This window comes from Castanea sativa, chromosome 5, assembly GCF_040712315.1.
Source record: "Castanea sativa cultivar Marrone di Chiusa Pesio chromosome 5, ASM4071231v1".
Classification (NCBI taxonomy): Eukaryota; Viridiplantae; Streptophyta; class Magnoliopsida; order Fagales; family Fagaceae; genus Castanea; species Castanea sativa.
This window is the reverse complement of record NC_134017.1, coordinates 46460254-46472638: the sequence shown is the minus strand read 5'-3', so window position 1 is coordinate 46472638 and position 12385 is coordinate 46460254. Positions and strand designations below refer to the sequence as shown.

General features: G+C 34.8%; 1 protein-coding gene across 2 annotated transcripts; it reads left to right on the top strand.

Moving 5' to 3' along the window:
- Window positions 1–3620: 3620 nt before the first annotated feature.
- LOC142636671 (trihelix transcription factor ENAP2-like) lies at window positions 3621–9970 on the top strand. 2 transcript variants are annotated; one of them, XM_075810950.1, is made up of 2 exons: window positions 3621–4904; window positions 9604–9970. In XM_075810950.1, the coding sequence occupies exons 1-2, from the start codon at window positions 3953–3955 to the stop codon at window positions 9615–9617; spliced, it is 966 nt and encodes a 321-aa protein (XP_075667065.1). In that variant the 5' UTR covers window positions 3621–3952; the 3' UTR covers window positions 9618–9970. The 2 variants fall into 2 exon arrangements, with proteins under 2 accessions (XP_075667065.1, XP_075667064.1); XM_075810949.1 differs by having other exon boundaries at window positions 3776–4904; window positions 9583–9970.
- Window positions 9971–12385: the final 2415 nt, after the last annotated feature.

Genomic DNA, 12385 nt, shown 5'->3' with positions numbered 1-12385 from the left:
TGGCATTTGACACACCTAATGAGAGTGCTATAACGCTTGGGTTATTGGACATATGAACACTCCAATTTGGTGTTTAAAAAAAAAAAAAAAAAGAGGGGGAACCCGCAAACTTCATATGGTCCATTCTACCATTTTCCTCACGCAATTCAAATCTGGTGGATTGAGTCTGCGGCTCCATTTTAGACAAGAAATTATAGCTCTTGACTGGTAAGAGCTAGACAGTAAAATTTCAAACCCAAGCCAATCAATTTATAAAAAAAGTAAAAATAAAAAAAGCGAAAACAACACCAACAAGGCAACAACAAGAAAAAGCATTTTCAATTTTTTGTTAAAAAAAAAATACAATAACAACAACAAAAAGGGAAAGCATGAATGCCAAAACCCTTGCTCCCCATCTAATACAGTTGTCAAATGCAAAATGAGAATATAAATGGCCAAATGCTCATAGGATGCATTTAGATGCTTAAATTTGAATTTGAATTTGGTTTTGAATTTTAAAGTAATGGATTTGAAATGCTTTAATTTCATATCCATAAATCTCTTTTTCTCTCTTTTGTGTGCGTTTGTTTTTTTTAAAAAAATGCCTAATCCATAAATGCTATTGTTTCTAAGGATTGTTTTTATTCATTTATTTTTCTTAATCATTTGGTTCATAGATAATGTAATAAGAATTTATCTACCTATTATATTAATGATATTTCAAAATCATTAATAATATGACAAAAATTAGTTTTATATTGTTTAATTAATAAGTTTTAGCGGAAAACACTAATATGAGTATCAAACTCACACTCACGTCAAAAGTCTAAGCGTGATAATTATAAAACCCATTTAAATAAATGCATACCAATTAAAACCCCAAGTTTATTTATTTATTTATTTATTTGATAGGAACCAAAACCCCAAGTTATTGTTTAACTAATACATTTTTTTTTTTTAATGGGAGTTTAACTAATACATTGGTCTAAGCCTAACTAAAAGAGAATTTTCTCAAGAAAAAAAAAAAGCCTAAAAAAGAATTTATACGACGCCCATGTTATTGGCTTTTATTTAGAAGAAATTTTCACATAATGAATTAATAATTTGTTATTCATTCTTTTCTTATTTAATGAACTAATTGAATTATTTTATTCATTCATTTATTTTTCTTTAGCCATTAGCTGTTTAATCATATATATATAATATTAAAATGGAAGCTCAATTAAGAATCCAAATTATTCAAATTAAATTTCAGATTTGTGCAAAGTGTTATTTTAATTGTCCTATTATTTTGATGTCAAGTGTCTTTTTTTCTTTTTTCTTTATTCCTTTTTTGTTGAGAGTTGATGTCTAGTGTCTTTAGATTTAAAATGCACTTCAATTTTCTGCAAGTATTCTGTCAATTATACTTTAATTTTGTGGCAGTTATATTTACATGCAAATATATGCATCTAAAATTAGAAAATATTTAGAAGAAAAATTTTTATTCAAATTTATTAGTTTTTTTTTATTATTATTAAATGTAAGACTATGAATGTGTATTAGAAAATAACTTCTATGGGTAATGATTTTGTCTAATCTTGACCACATGCACGCATGCCAAATGTGTCAAGTGTACCACACAAACGACATACGTCACATGTGCATGCGTGTGCATGTTCTAAAGCTACATGTCGATAAGTTCACTTTATTACCGTGTTCACTTTATTACCCTGTATGGGTTGTTCTTTGTGTTACTTTATAAACTACAAAATACATGGCAAACTTTCAATGTGGAACAAGCTTTCAAACACAAACCCACTTCCATGTTATCTATAACACAAACTTTTAACACATATATCTACATAGAGTAGAAAAATTATAAGGCCTTAGAGACTTAGCATGCCCTAAAAAAAAAAAAAAAAAATCTAAAAATGAAACATTAGGATAGTGGCAGAATATGTACACAATGATTAGCTTTCCCATGTTAAGAGTATTGTAGCTTAACTGACTGACACCTACTGGTGTTTTCAATTGAGACATCTAAGATTCAAATCTTTCCACCCCCAATTATCTAATTATTAAAATTTTAAAAAAAAATTGCATGTGCATTATTCGATCATATGGATGGACAGTCCCCATTCTTTAGTGAGAAGGATCTTATCAACTGAAACCAATATAGAGTAACAAGAATGGATCAAAATGTTGGTAAGAAGAAAATGATAACTAAAGGAGAGTCACTCAAATATAAGATTTAAGAAACCTATTGACCTTATAATTATCTCAAATCATAACTAATGGAGAGTCATTCAAATATAAGATTTAAGCAACCTATTGACCTAATAATTATCTCATATTCTCATGCATCGAATATATGTTTCTTGCATTTTTACACTGTGAGATTTAAGAAACCTATAAACCAAATAATTATTTAATGTGTCAAATATATGTATCCTCCCTTTTACTATATATGAATTTTATAGTCATGTAAGAACCAAACATTATAAGAATGAGGAGGATGTGTCTATCCAATGCATGAAATACCTTTTCAAGTCGTTGTGTTTAAAAATAATTTTTATTATAAAATTTTAATTGAAAATATTTATAACATGTGCAATTTAATAGATCTTATTGTTTAAGGAGTAATATTTTAGGTCTTATTGTTTAAGGAGTAATATTTTAGGTCTTATTGTTTAAGGAGAATATTTTTTAAAGGTATTCAAATGGTTTTATTTATTAATAGATTTAAACAAGAGGAATAGATTGACTGATTTTAACAAAATGAAGAACTAAAGTGATAAAAATTAAAAGTTAAAGACTAACATAACAATTGAAATAAAATTTTAAAAATAAATTAAATATTGTGAGGTATTTTATTTTGAGACCAAACGTAACAAGAAGGTATAGATGTAAAACTTACTAACTTTTAGGGACAAATTATTTCAATAAAATAAAAATTCTTCTGCAACTACAACTTTTTTGATTTCATCGGTAAATAATCACTTTAATAACATCCTTATCATATTTTCTCCACTAGTTATAATTAACAATGTTGTGTCACAAGAGTTGTTTCTTTATTATTATAATAATAATAATAATAATAAAAAGTTAAAATTTGAAATTCTTTAAATTTTACATTTTTAAAGTTTTAAATTTTCGAATTTTAGCCCATATTTTATTTGTATTAATAGTTCCCTCATTCATATTATAAGATAATAAACTTGTCATACATATTTATTTTATCTAATGGAATATTGCCACACCACTTTCATTATCTCACATTATTTTTATTTAAATTATTTAAAGTTTTTTTATATAAAAAAAAAGTTGTTTCCCTGTCATTTCTAATTCTCGTAAAATAATCATATTACTAGTGCTAAAAAAAAAAAAACCAAACGGGAAAAAGAGTATAAATCAAAACGGAGCGAACTCCCACTCCTACAGTCCCACACGCACGTGACGTGAACCGATACACCACACATAACAGCGCCAGTTGACATCACAAAACAAAGTGAGAAAAAGAAAAGCAACCAAACAAAAACAAAAACCCATAACATTCATTCATTTAGCAAAGCAAAAAACAAAACAATTCACAAAACAGAAAAAAAAAAAAAAAAAAGTACCCATAGAAAAGAAAAAGAAAAAAAAAAGCCAGCTCGACCGGACCGAGCCGAGCCGATTTGACAATTGAAGCCAGTGACTGACTGACTACTAGCCAATGTCGCCCTTCCTCACGTCACGCGCCCCCCCCCCCCGGCGGCCCCGCAACGGCTCGACCGTACCGTATTACATCCCACCCCCTTCTCTCTCTCTCTCTATCCCTTTCTCTTTCTCTCTCCTCCTTACCCCTACTCTTACGGTTCATGCCCCCGGCACACCTCATCGCCGCATCAACAACAACAACAACTACAATTATTTCTCCTTCTTCTCTTTCCTCCTTCTTCTCCTCAAAACCACAAAAACTCCATACACACCACCACCATAGACCACCACCATGGGCGACTTAACGGAGACTATGATGCCGTCAACGACTCCTCCGCTTCCAACCCTAGCTTTATCTGCGCCCAACGCTACTACTCCGCAATCCTCGCGTCCGTTACCTGTCCGCGAAGATTGTTGGAGCGAGGACGCCACGTCGACGCTCATCGACGCTTGGGGCCGCCGTTACATGGAGCTTAACCGCGGGAATCTCCGTCAGAAAGACTGGCAGGATGTGGCTGACGCCGTTAATGCTCTCCACGGCCATACCAAGAAAACGCACCGTACTGACGTTCAGTGTAAGAATCGTATCGATACGATTAAGAAGAAGTATAAGATCGAGAAGGCTAGGGTTTCTTCCTCTAATGGAACTCTCACTTCGTCGTGGATTTTCTTCGATCGTCTTGACTCTTTGATCGGATCTAATGTGACGGCTAAGAAGCCGACTTCGACTCCGGTTCCGATTCAGATTCAACATCCTCCGTCGTTGTCTCAGTCTCCTCCGGTGGGGGTTCCGTTGTATTACAAGAAAGCGATGACGCCGTCTCCGTCCAACGCTGTTGTGGCCGCCTTGCCGCAGAAGAGGCCGTCTCCGGCTATGGACGAGGGGTTTTTCAGGAGGAATTACTCGGCCATGGCTGCTGCGGCCGCGGCGGCTGAGGCGGACGATGTGGAGGAGGAGGAGGATGAGGAGGAGGAGGAGGAGGATGAGGAGGGCGATGTGGAGGAGAGAGAGAGCGAAGAAGTTGTGGTGGAGAGAGAGGGGATGCGGAGATTGGCGAGGGCGATAGAGAGGTTCGGAGCGGTGTATGAGAGAGTGGAGAGAGAGAAGCTGAGGCAAATGGTGGAGTTGGAGAAGCAGAGGATGCAATTCGCTAAGGACTTGGAGGTGCAGAGAATGAATATGTTCATGGACACACAGGTTCAGCTCGAGAGGATCAAGCATGCCAAGCGTTCCCGATCCAATGGTAATTTGATTTGCTCTTGCTTCAATTTATAGATTTCTGATTGATATTGATGTCTATAGGTAAAGATATGATTGTAAATTGATTGCTTTGTGTGGGTTTTGGTTGTTCCAACAATGATAAAATAATATGAAAACAGACTTGGATGAGAGGCTGTTCATAATTTATTAGGAAACAGGTGAGCTGTCACTGTGTTAAATATTTGTTTGGCTAATTGTTAAGATGATATTGTGAGTGTCAATTGCTCTGGCATTTGTGTGTGTTCAATCGTGGATGGCAATGAAGTGAAGGGTCTCGGTTTTAGTTACATTATTTTTTAGCATCAGTGAGGGCCTTATATCGTTTTGGGAGTTAGTGCTGAGCTTTAGGGCCATGAAGCATTAAATGTTTGATTAATGTATGTTGAAATTAGATACTTAATAGTTGTTTGCAGGGCAGGTGTTTGATTTTTCCCTTTGTATTGGGGTGATTGCTATTGTTTTTCCTTAGAATTATGTGGTGGCTTCCTATTCAGTTAGTTGTTGTGAGAATGTTCACGAGGGATTCTTTCAGTTAAACATCCTTTGTAGGTTGGGAATTTGGTCCTGGTTTGAGCTTAATTTACTCTAGGGATTGGAATCTACTGCCGGAGGTTTGAGATAATGGTGTTAAATCATATGTAATGGGAATAACTTGTTACAATCAGGATGTTTTTTAAGAAATTCTACAGTCTGGGAGGATTGTCCTCAAGCTCCTGTGATTTCCCTCTTAGATGGAGATGACCCGGAAATCTTTTACTATCAGCTCCAGGGATAATAATAAAAGATTTCTGGTTTGAATTTGCAAGGTGGAGGGTGTGGTCATTGGTTTAAGACCCAATGGGTGTGTCACTGTGCATCAGTGCATGTATTTACCAATAAAAAAAGTGAATTATTTGGACTGAGTTTCCATGTAGTTTTGGTATAATGGGAATAGTCTGTCAATTTAATTTAATCTGTTTATTCTTTTCAATGACTTGTCTGTGTTAAAAAAGTGTGGTTCATGATTTTAGCTAAGACCTGGATGATGCTAGGTTGCTTAACCATATATTAAAGTTTCTTTGTGGTTATTTTCTGGTATATGTTATGGTGAAATAGTCCTTGGGAACGTTGGTATTGCTGTCAGCTGTGTTTTTTCCCTGTCTACTTATGTTTGTATTTAGTTGAGATGGAACCATGAAAGATGGGTTCCTGACTTCATCTATTAGATACTGGGTAATTGCTTGGTTAATTGGTTTTGTCCCTTGGCTTCATTGCTTGCCTCTTTACTACTTGTAATTTTTTTTGTTTTTTGTTGAGTAAAGATAGAATTCTACTCTAGCCTACTCTAAGTGTAAATGTGTGTGAAACTCCCTCCTGGAGACTTGAACTCCGGGCTCTTGCCCCCCACACCCCACAAGTTTTTAGACTTGTACAGTGACCACCACATTAAAGGTGCGCGGTGCTTACTACTTGTATTTAAATTGTATTATTTTGATGTCAGGACGGATAATTATAAGGTCTGGTTGATAAGAAGTATCCATGGGTCTGCATGTAGTAATGGCACAATAAAGGCATACAAGAGGAGCTCTTTTATAAAAGCATCGTTTTGACTATGCAAAACTTTGACTCTTTGGAGGAAGCAATACCTAAGTGTGGGGATAAAATGTTGGGTCAAAATTAATAAAGCTCTATAAGATCATTTATAAGAGCATAGTTTTGAATATATACAGAACTCTGAATTCTCTGGAAGAAGCAATACGTAAGTGTAGAGATCAAATGTTGGGTCAAGATTAATAAAATTCATGTTAGTTAAAAGGGCCTGCAGAAGGAGATTGTTGGTAACCTAATATGTTTGAAGATATTATTAGGATATTTTTGTTTTATTCTGATTATTGTGAAAGGGAAAATTATGTAGTGAATTATATGAGGTGTATGTTCCATACCTTTTGATATAGCAGTTGGTTGGTTCATATAAAAATAATTTAGTATTCTATGTGGTTGGGAGATGGGACATAAATTATATAAGGTGTATGTTCTGTACCTTTAGACGTAGTAGTGCAAATGAAGGTTTTAGGGGCTAGGTATACTGGAGGTTGGACTGGGTCACTAAGATCCAAATATGGAGGAACTTTAGACGATAAACATTTCTACCATGTGGGGAGATGGGGCATAAATATTTCTTTTTGAATTCTCTTGATAACAAGACATGCTTTGTGAAGTGTAATGTTACTTGCGGATGACAAGGACCTCACTATCTTCTGAGTGGAGTTTTTCATTAGATGGAAAAATGCCTGCCAAACAAGTGTACCCATGCTCCAAGACCAAGTAGGGCTAAGAATGGCATTGGTTTGGGTCAATCAGATAATGTGTCTTGATCTGCCCCTGTTCTGATAGATTTAATGTTAGGCGATTAAGGCCAGGGCTAGCAGATTAAATTATCAGCAGGTTTGGGGGTGGATAGTTTTCACTTATCTGCTGTTATTGTGCTTCTAGTTGTATTTGGTAACCTAGCATAATAGAGACATTTGAATGGGTTAATTGGTAGGTAAATTTCTTGTTTTTTTCCTACTGGGATGAGCTATTTACCTAAACTAGATCAGGATCCTCATCCTCTACAGCTTTTAGGGTAACTCTATGGCGGAGTTCCTAAAATCTTATCAATCCATTTTGAATTGGGTCAATTGGATTTCTGACATGTCATCAACATTAATTTAAACAAATGATAACTATCATCAGTTTGATATCGTCTAAATTATTGGTGATGTGGCGAAATCTGATCCACTACCCCACCTGCGTGTGAGCCATTATCTTTGATGGCTTCTTTGGTATTTGGCATTGCAGGGTTTTTCATTTTTTTGGTTAAGAATCCCAGTGTATTATGTATGTTTCATTAGTCATTACTGAAAAGAAATATTGTATTTGTTTCAACATGCACCAACTGGCCTAGGTGATTTTGAATTATTTGTTTAGAATATATTGAAATATCGAATGTTGATTTTTGTAGTTTTTTGATCGGTCTTTGGATGTTGGTAGAATATTAGATGTGTAAAGTCATGCATAAAATTACATGTTATTTCTAGAAGTATAATGATACCTTTTAGAGGGTGATTTGTTTTTGGTAATTACACACACGTACAAAAGGACTTGAACCCATGACCTCATCATCCACCTTGCTGGTAGGATGTGATATTTGAGTTGAGCTCATTGGTACCTTTTTGGAGCTCATTGGTACCTTTTATATTATGTAGATAAAGATAATAGCTTGTAATGATCTTTGCTTTACAACTGTTTCTGTCCAATACCTGACGGTATTAGCTGGGCATTTGAAATGCATGGAAAACCCTAACTAATTGTTATGGTTATTTAATATGTGTGTGACATATTTTGGGAGCTTGTTGAGCAATAGGAAGAGATTAAAACCTTCCTTTCATAGCTTTTTGAATTATAGGAAGAGATAAATGTTTTTTTGCTTGCCAAAACTTTGTCTTTGACACTTCTCTCATCTTCCTTGATTTACATGAATTTTTAAAATGACAAAGTTCTGATGAATAGATGAGGGAGAGTCGCATGAAATAGTTTCGTGTTCATAGAAGAGTGATTAATGCACTGGTGAGAAAGAGTGAGTTGATTCAAGTTGAAGAAAAAAAAAAAAAGTTGAGAAAAAGAAAAACAATAGTAGTAGTAAAAAATGACATGTCAATTAAGAAAATAACAAAGAGTATTGACTGTATTACTTAAATTAGAATAGAATGGCAAAAATTAAATACATATGGCCAACCCTAACTAATTTGTTGAGGATTTGTTACGAACTCCAAAATTTGGGGCTAAGGCTTGTTTTGTTGCTGTAATTGTTGACTAAGTTCTGATGCAGTGCATTTTACTATCACTGCATCTTACTATCATGTCAGCTTAGGATCTATTAGAACATTGAACAAATTGAAAATTTAGCTGTTTCTAGTTATTCTACCATGTTGAGGTTAGATGGCTCCTAGGGCCTTGACAGAAACGTATACAACAATCAGTTCATAAATATAGTTTACATTTATACAGACTTCAAAGGTAGAAACTTAATTTCTTAGTTTTTAGAATTACATCGAGGGAATGATTACTTTTTCCCAAATATTAACCTCCTATTGTATATATTGTGTATTCTGGAAGATAAATATTAAGGTGTATCTGTTTTTCTATTCCACAGGTTTTGGTAAAACATGCATTGTTGTAGGGTGTTTTACATGAATTCCTGTCTTGGGAATATTCTTCGTTTAGTTTATGTACTTCTGTTTATCGAAAGGATATGCCTCGTTAGACAACGAAAATTAACATGACAGCTGAACATGTAGCCTCCCTTGCCTGGATAATTATCTTTATTTTGACATAAAAAGATCATGGTGTGTCTTCATCTTGGTATGATGTTTGCATTAGATCATGCATCCTTAAACATATTAGGCTCTGGATTCATCTTTAAACATATCGGATTCTTGTAACTTCAAATTGTCACTGTCGAATCAGAAACCCATATGGGGCTTATAACAAACATGTTCACAGATTAGTGTATGACTATCTATGAAGTCATACATTGCTACTACGAGTCCTGATTGTTCTAGTATGCAGTTTCTTTGTTTTCATGAATGTTGGTTTGCATTGGTAATCACACTTTTAACTCTGAATTGATTTTTGAACAGTTTTATTGCCTTTTGTCACAGACATGTACAGCTAGCCATGTGAAGACAGCATTACCTGGGAAGCATTTGTAGCATCCTGATTTCACAATTGGTTTCAACAAAGTACATATTGGTCCAGCTGATACTGGCATGCAGATGAGGTTGTTAAGAGTTCATCCAAAATCATCTTGTTTTATTTGACCCAACCTCGTTTTGTTTTCCTACTTATTATAAAGTTAATTTGGGCAGCTGCACTAGGCCTAAAAATATTTGATTCTAGCTGTAATAACCTCTTAATTTAAACTGCTCTAGTTTTCTAGCTTCACTGTCTTGCATTATATATTATATGTCAGTTAGGTTCATTCAACGGTTCAAGAATTTGTTTCCCTACGAAATGACGTTTGAGTCTAATTATTTTCCTCAATTTACGTTTCCATAATACGCATGTTACAGTTGCATCAAAAAAAAAGAAAAAGAAAGAAAAAAAAAAAAAAAACGCATGTTACAAAGCTCCCTTTCTCGATTACAGTTGGACACTAGCTCTTTCCTTTCGAAAATATTGTATTTTCACTTATTTAGCGCAATTGAAAATATTAGTAAACAAAAGTGTTTTTTCCCTTTGTTTTTTGACTGAATGACGAACAATGTTTTCTATAGTAAAAAAAAAAACACAAAAATTGAGCAAAACATTTTACCTTTTTAAAAAATGTATAGTTAATTTTAACGAATAAGAGTATTTGTTAATGGATTATCTCTTTCAACTCCTATATGCCTGAACTATCACCTTTCCCTTTTTTTCGACAACCATTGTTGCTGGTTAACCCGTTATGCTTGCCAAAGCTACTGTCATTCGTGATCGTTAACCACCGGTTGTCACTTTAACTTGCTTGTTGCTTGGCCATTGTTGTTTGCCTGCCCGTTGTCAGCCACCACTTGTCTATTGTCAATTTGTCATCGTCGGTCACTTGTCACCACAACCATTTTCCTCCCCTACTCGACATTATGGGTGGGCATTTTTGGTGCTATCAAATCTTTAATATGTATCATTTCTTTTATTGTAGTTAAATATCAGAAATAAATAACTTGTCACTCAAAACATTTTTTTCCAAGAAAACGTTTGACACAATGTGAGCCCAGATAAGTAATTGGGTTGCAAGTAAATTGAGAATCAAATAGACAACATGACGATAAGATATCACAAGAGTCTGTATAAGATTGAAAAACAGCACCTAACTAAGTGTTGCTTCTTATCAGTTATCACACTTACGTTTATGAATTTGTGTTTTTCGTATTGCCAAATGTTAAAAAATGGCCCTCTCTACCGCGTTTAGTAAAAAAACATATCCAGGTTTTGCCCTTTGCCAAGTTTTTATTTTCCTTTTCTGTATCCATCTAGTAATATATCATATATGTTTCTCAAAAAAAAAAGTAATATATCATATATAATAATGTAGGAAAATAATATCATGAGTACACAGAAATAGTAATAATTAATATATATTATATGAAGGTAAAAAACACAACGGCTAATGAACTAACCTTGAGCCTAAGATCAACACAACTAATTTCTAATAAATGGGAGGTAGAAATCCACAATGGGAAGATTAAAAAGATGATTGGAGGCAAGTACCACTGAATCAAAGGCTTTATATACATCCGAGGTACATACAAGAGTTCTAAAGGATAAATACAAGAAAAGACTCTTCTCACTTTCTCTTTCTTATTTTTCACCTCGTTTTTTCTGAATCCCTCTTCATGTTGTCCTCCTCCTCTTGTTATAGCCATCCTCCATTCTCTTCCAACAATCCAGCTCTTAGTTGGATTTAGGGCGATACTTGTCCCATCAGCCCATTCTACTACCATTTCTTGATTATGAAGATAGACTTTTGAAGGCATGCTAATTCTTTGGGATTCCGGCGAAAGTGGAAATGTGTGTGAAGTGGTGAGATGATAATGATGAGTGCCCCACTAATGAGAGACTATAAAAGGGATGAGGAGGCAAACAAGAGGAATTGGATGAAAAACACTAGGGAAACACTTGGAAAAAGGGGTAGACGCAAGGAAAAGGAGAAATATATGCGAAGGGGAAGGAAGTGTGAGTAAACGAGGAGGGAGAAGGATACTGCTTGGACTATCTACATGAAGCTTGGAGCTCTACTTGTAGGATTTCAAGAAAGCTCACAAATAAATAAATTGAAGCCCAAATTCTTTGCACAGTATTATAGCCTAAGGAGCATTTAATGTGGCTAACATTAGGTAGAGGGAGCTCATTAATGTGGATTTGACTATTACATTAGGTTCTGCACGTTCTTTTATATGTTTCCCGAAGAAGGTAGTCGAAAGGGGTGTCCTCGGCTAAGCACTTGACTGATTATCAGTTGAATTATTCTTCCTTGGGAAGATGAATTCCTTGGATTACCCTGGTAATGGTCCCTGTGCAGCCAAAAATTTTGGTTAATGGGCTAACTCCTATATTGGGCTTACAACTTATTTGTTACTGTGGGTGTAAGGATATCCTACAATGGGAAGTTCCTTTGAAGCGAAATCAATATTTGTGACTCGGTTCCCTCTTCTCCCTTCTAATCTACTAGTTCTTGGTCTCTCTTTCTCTCTCTTTACTTTGGTTTGTAGTTCTCTAGTTCGGTACTCTTTGGTGTCTAACCCCCTTTCTTCCTTTTCTTTCCCTATTTATACCATCCCTTAGTGGAGCTAGAATGATTAATTTTAGTATTTTTCATGCAAGTGGGGCCCTTCAGGGTTATTCTTGACATACCTGAGTCCTACCTTGGAAATGGGGACTCTAGGCTTTGGGATTTACAATAGA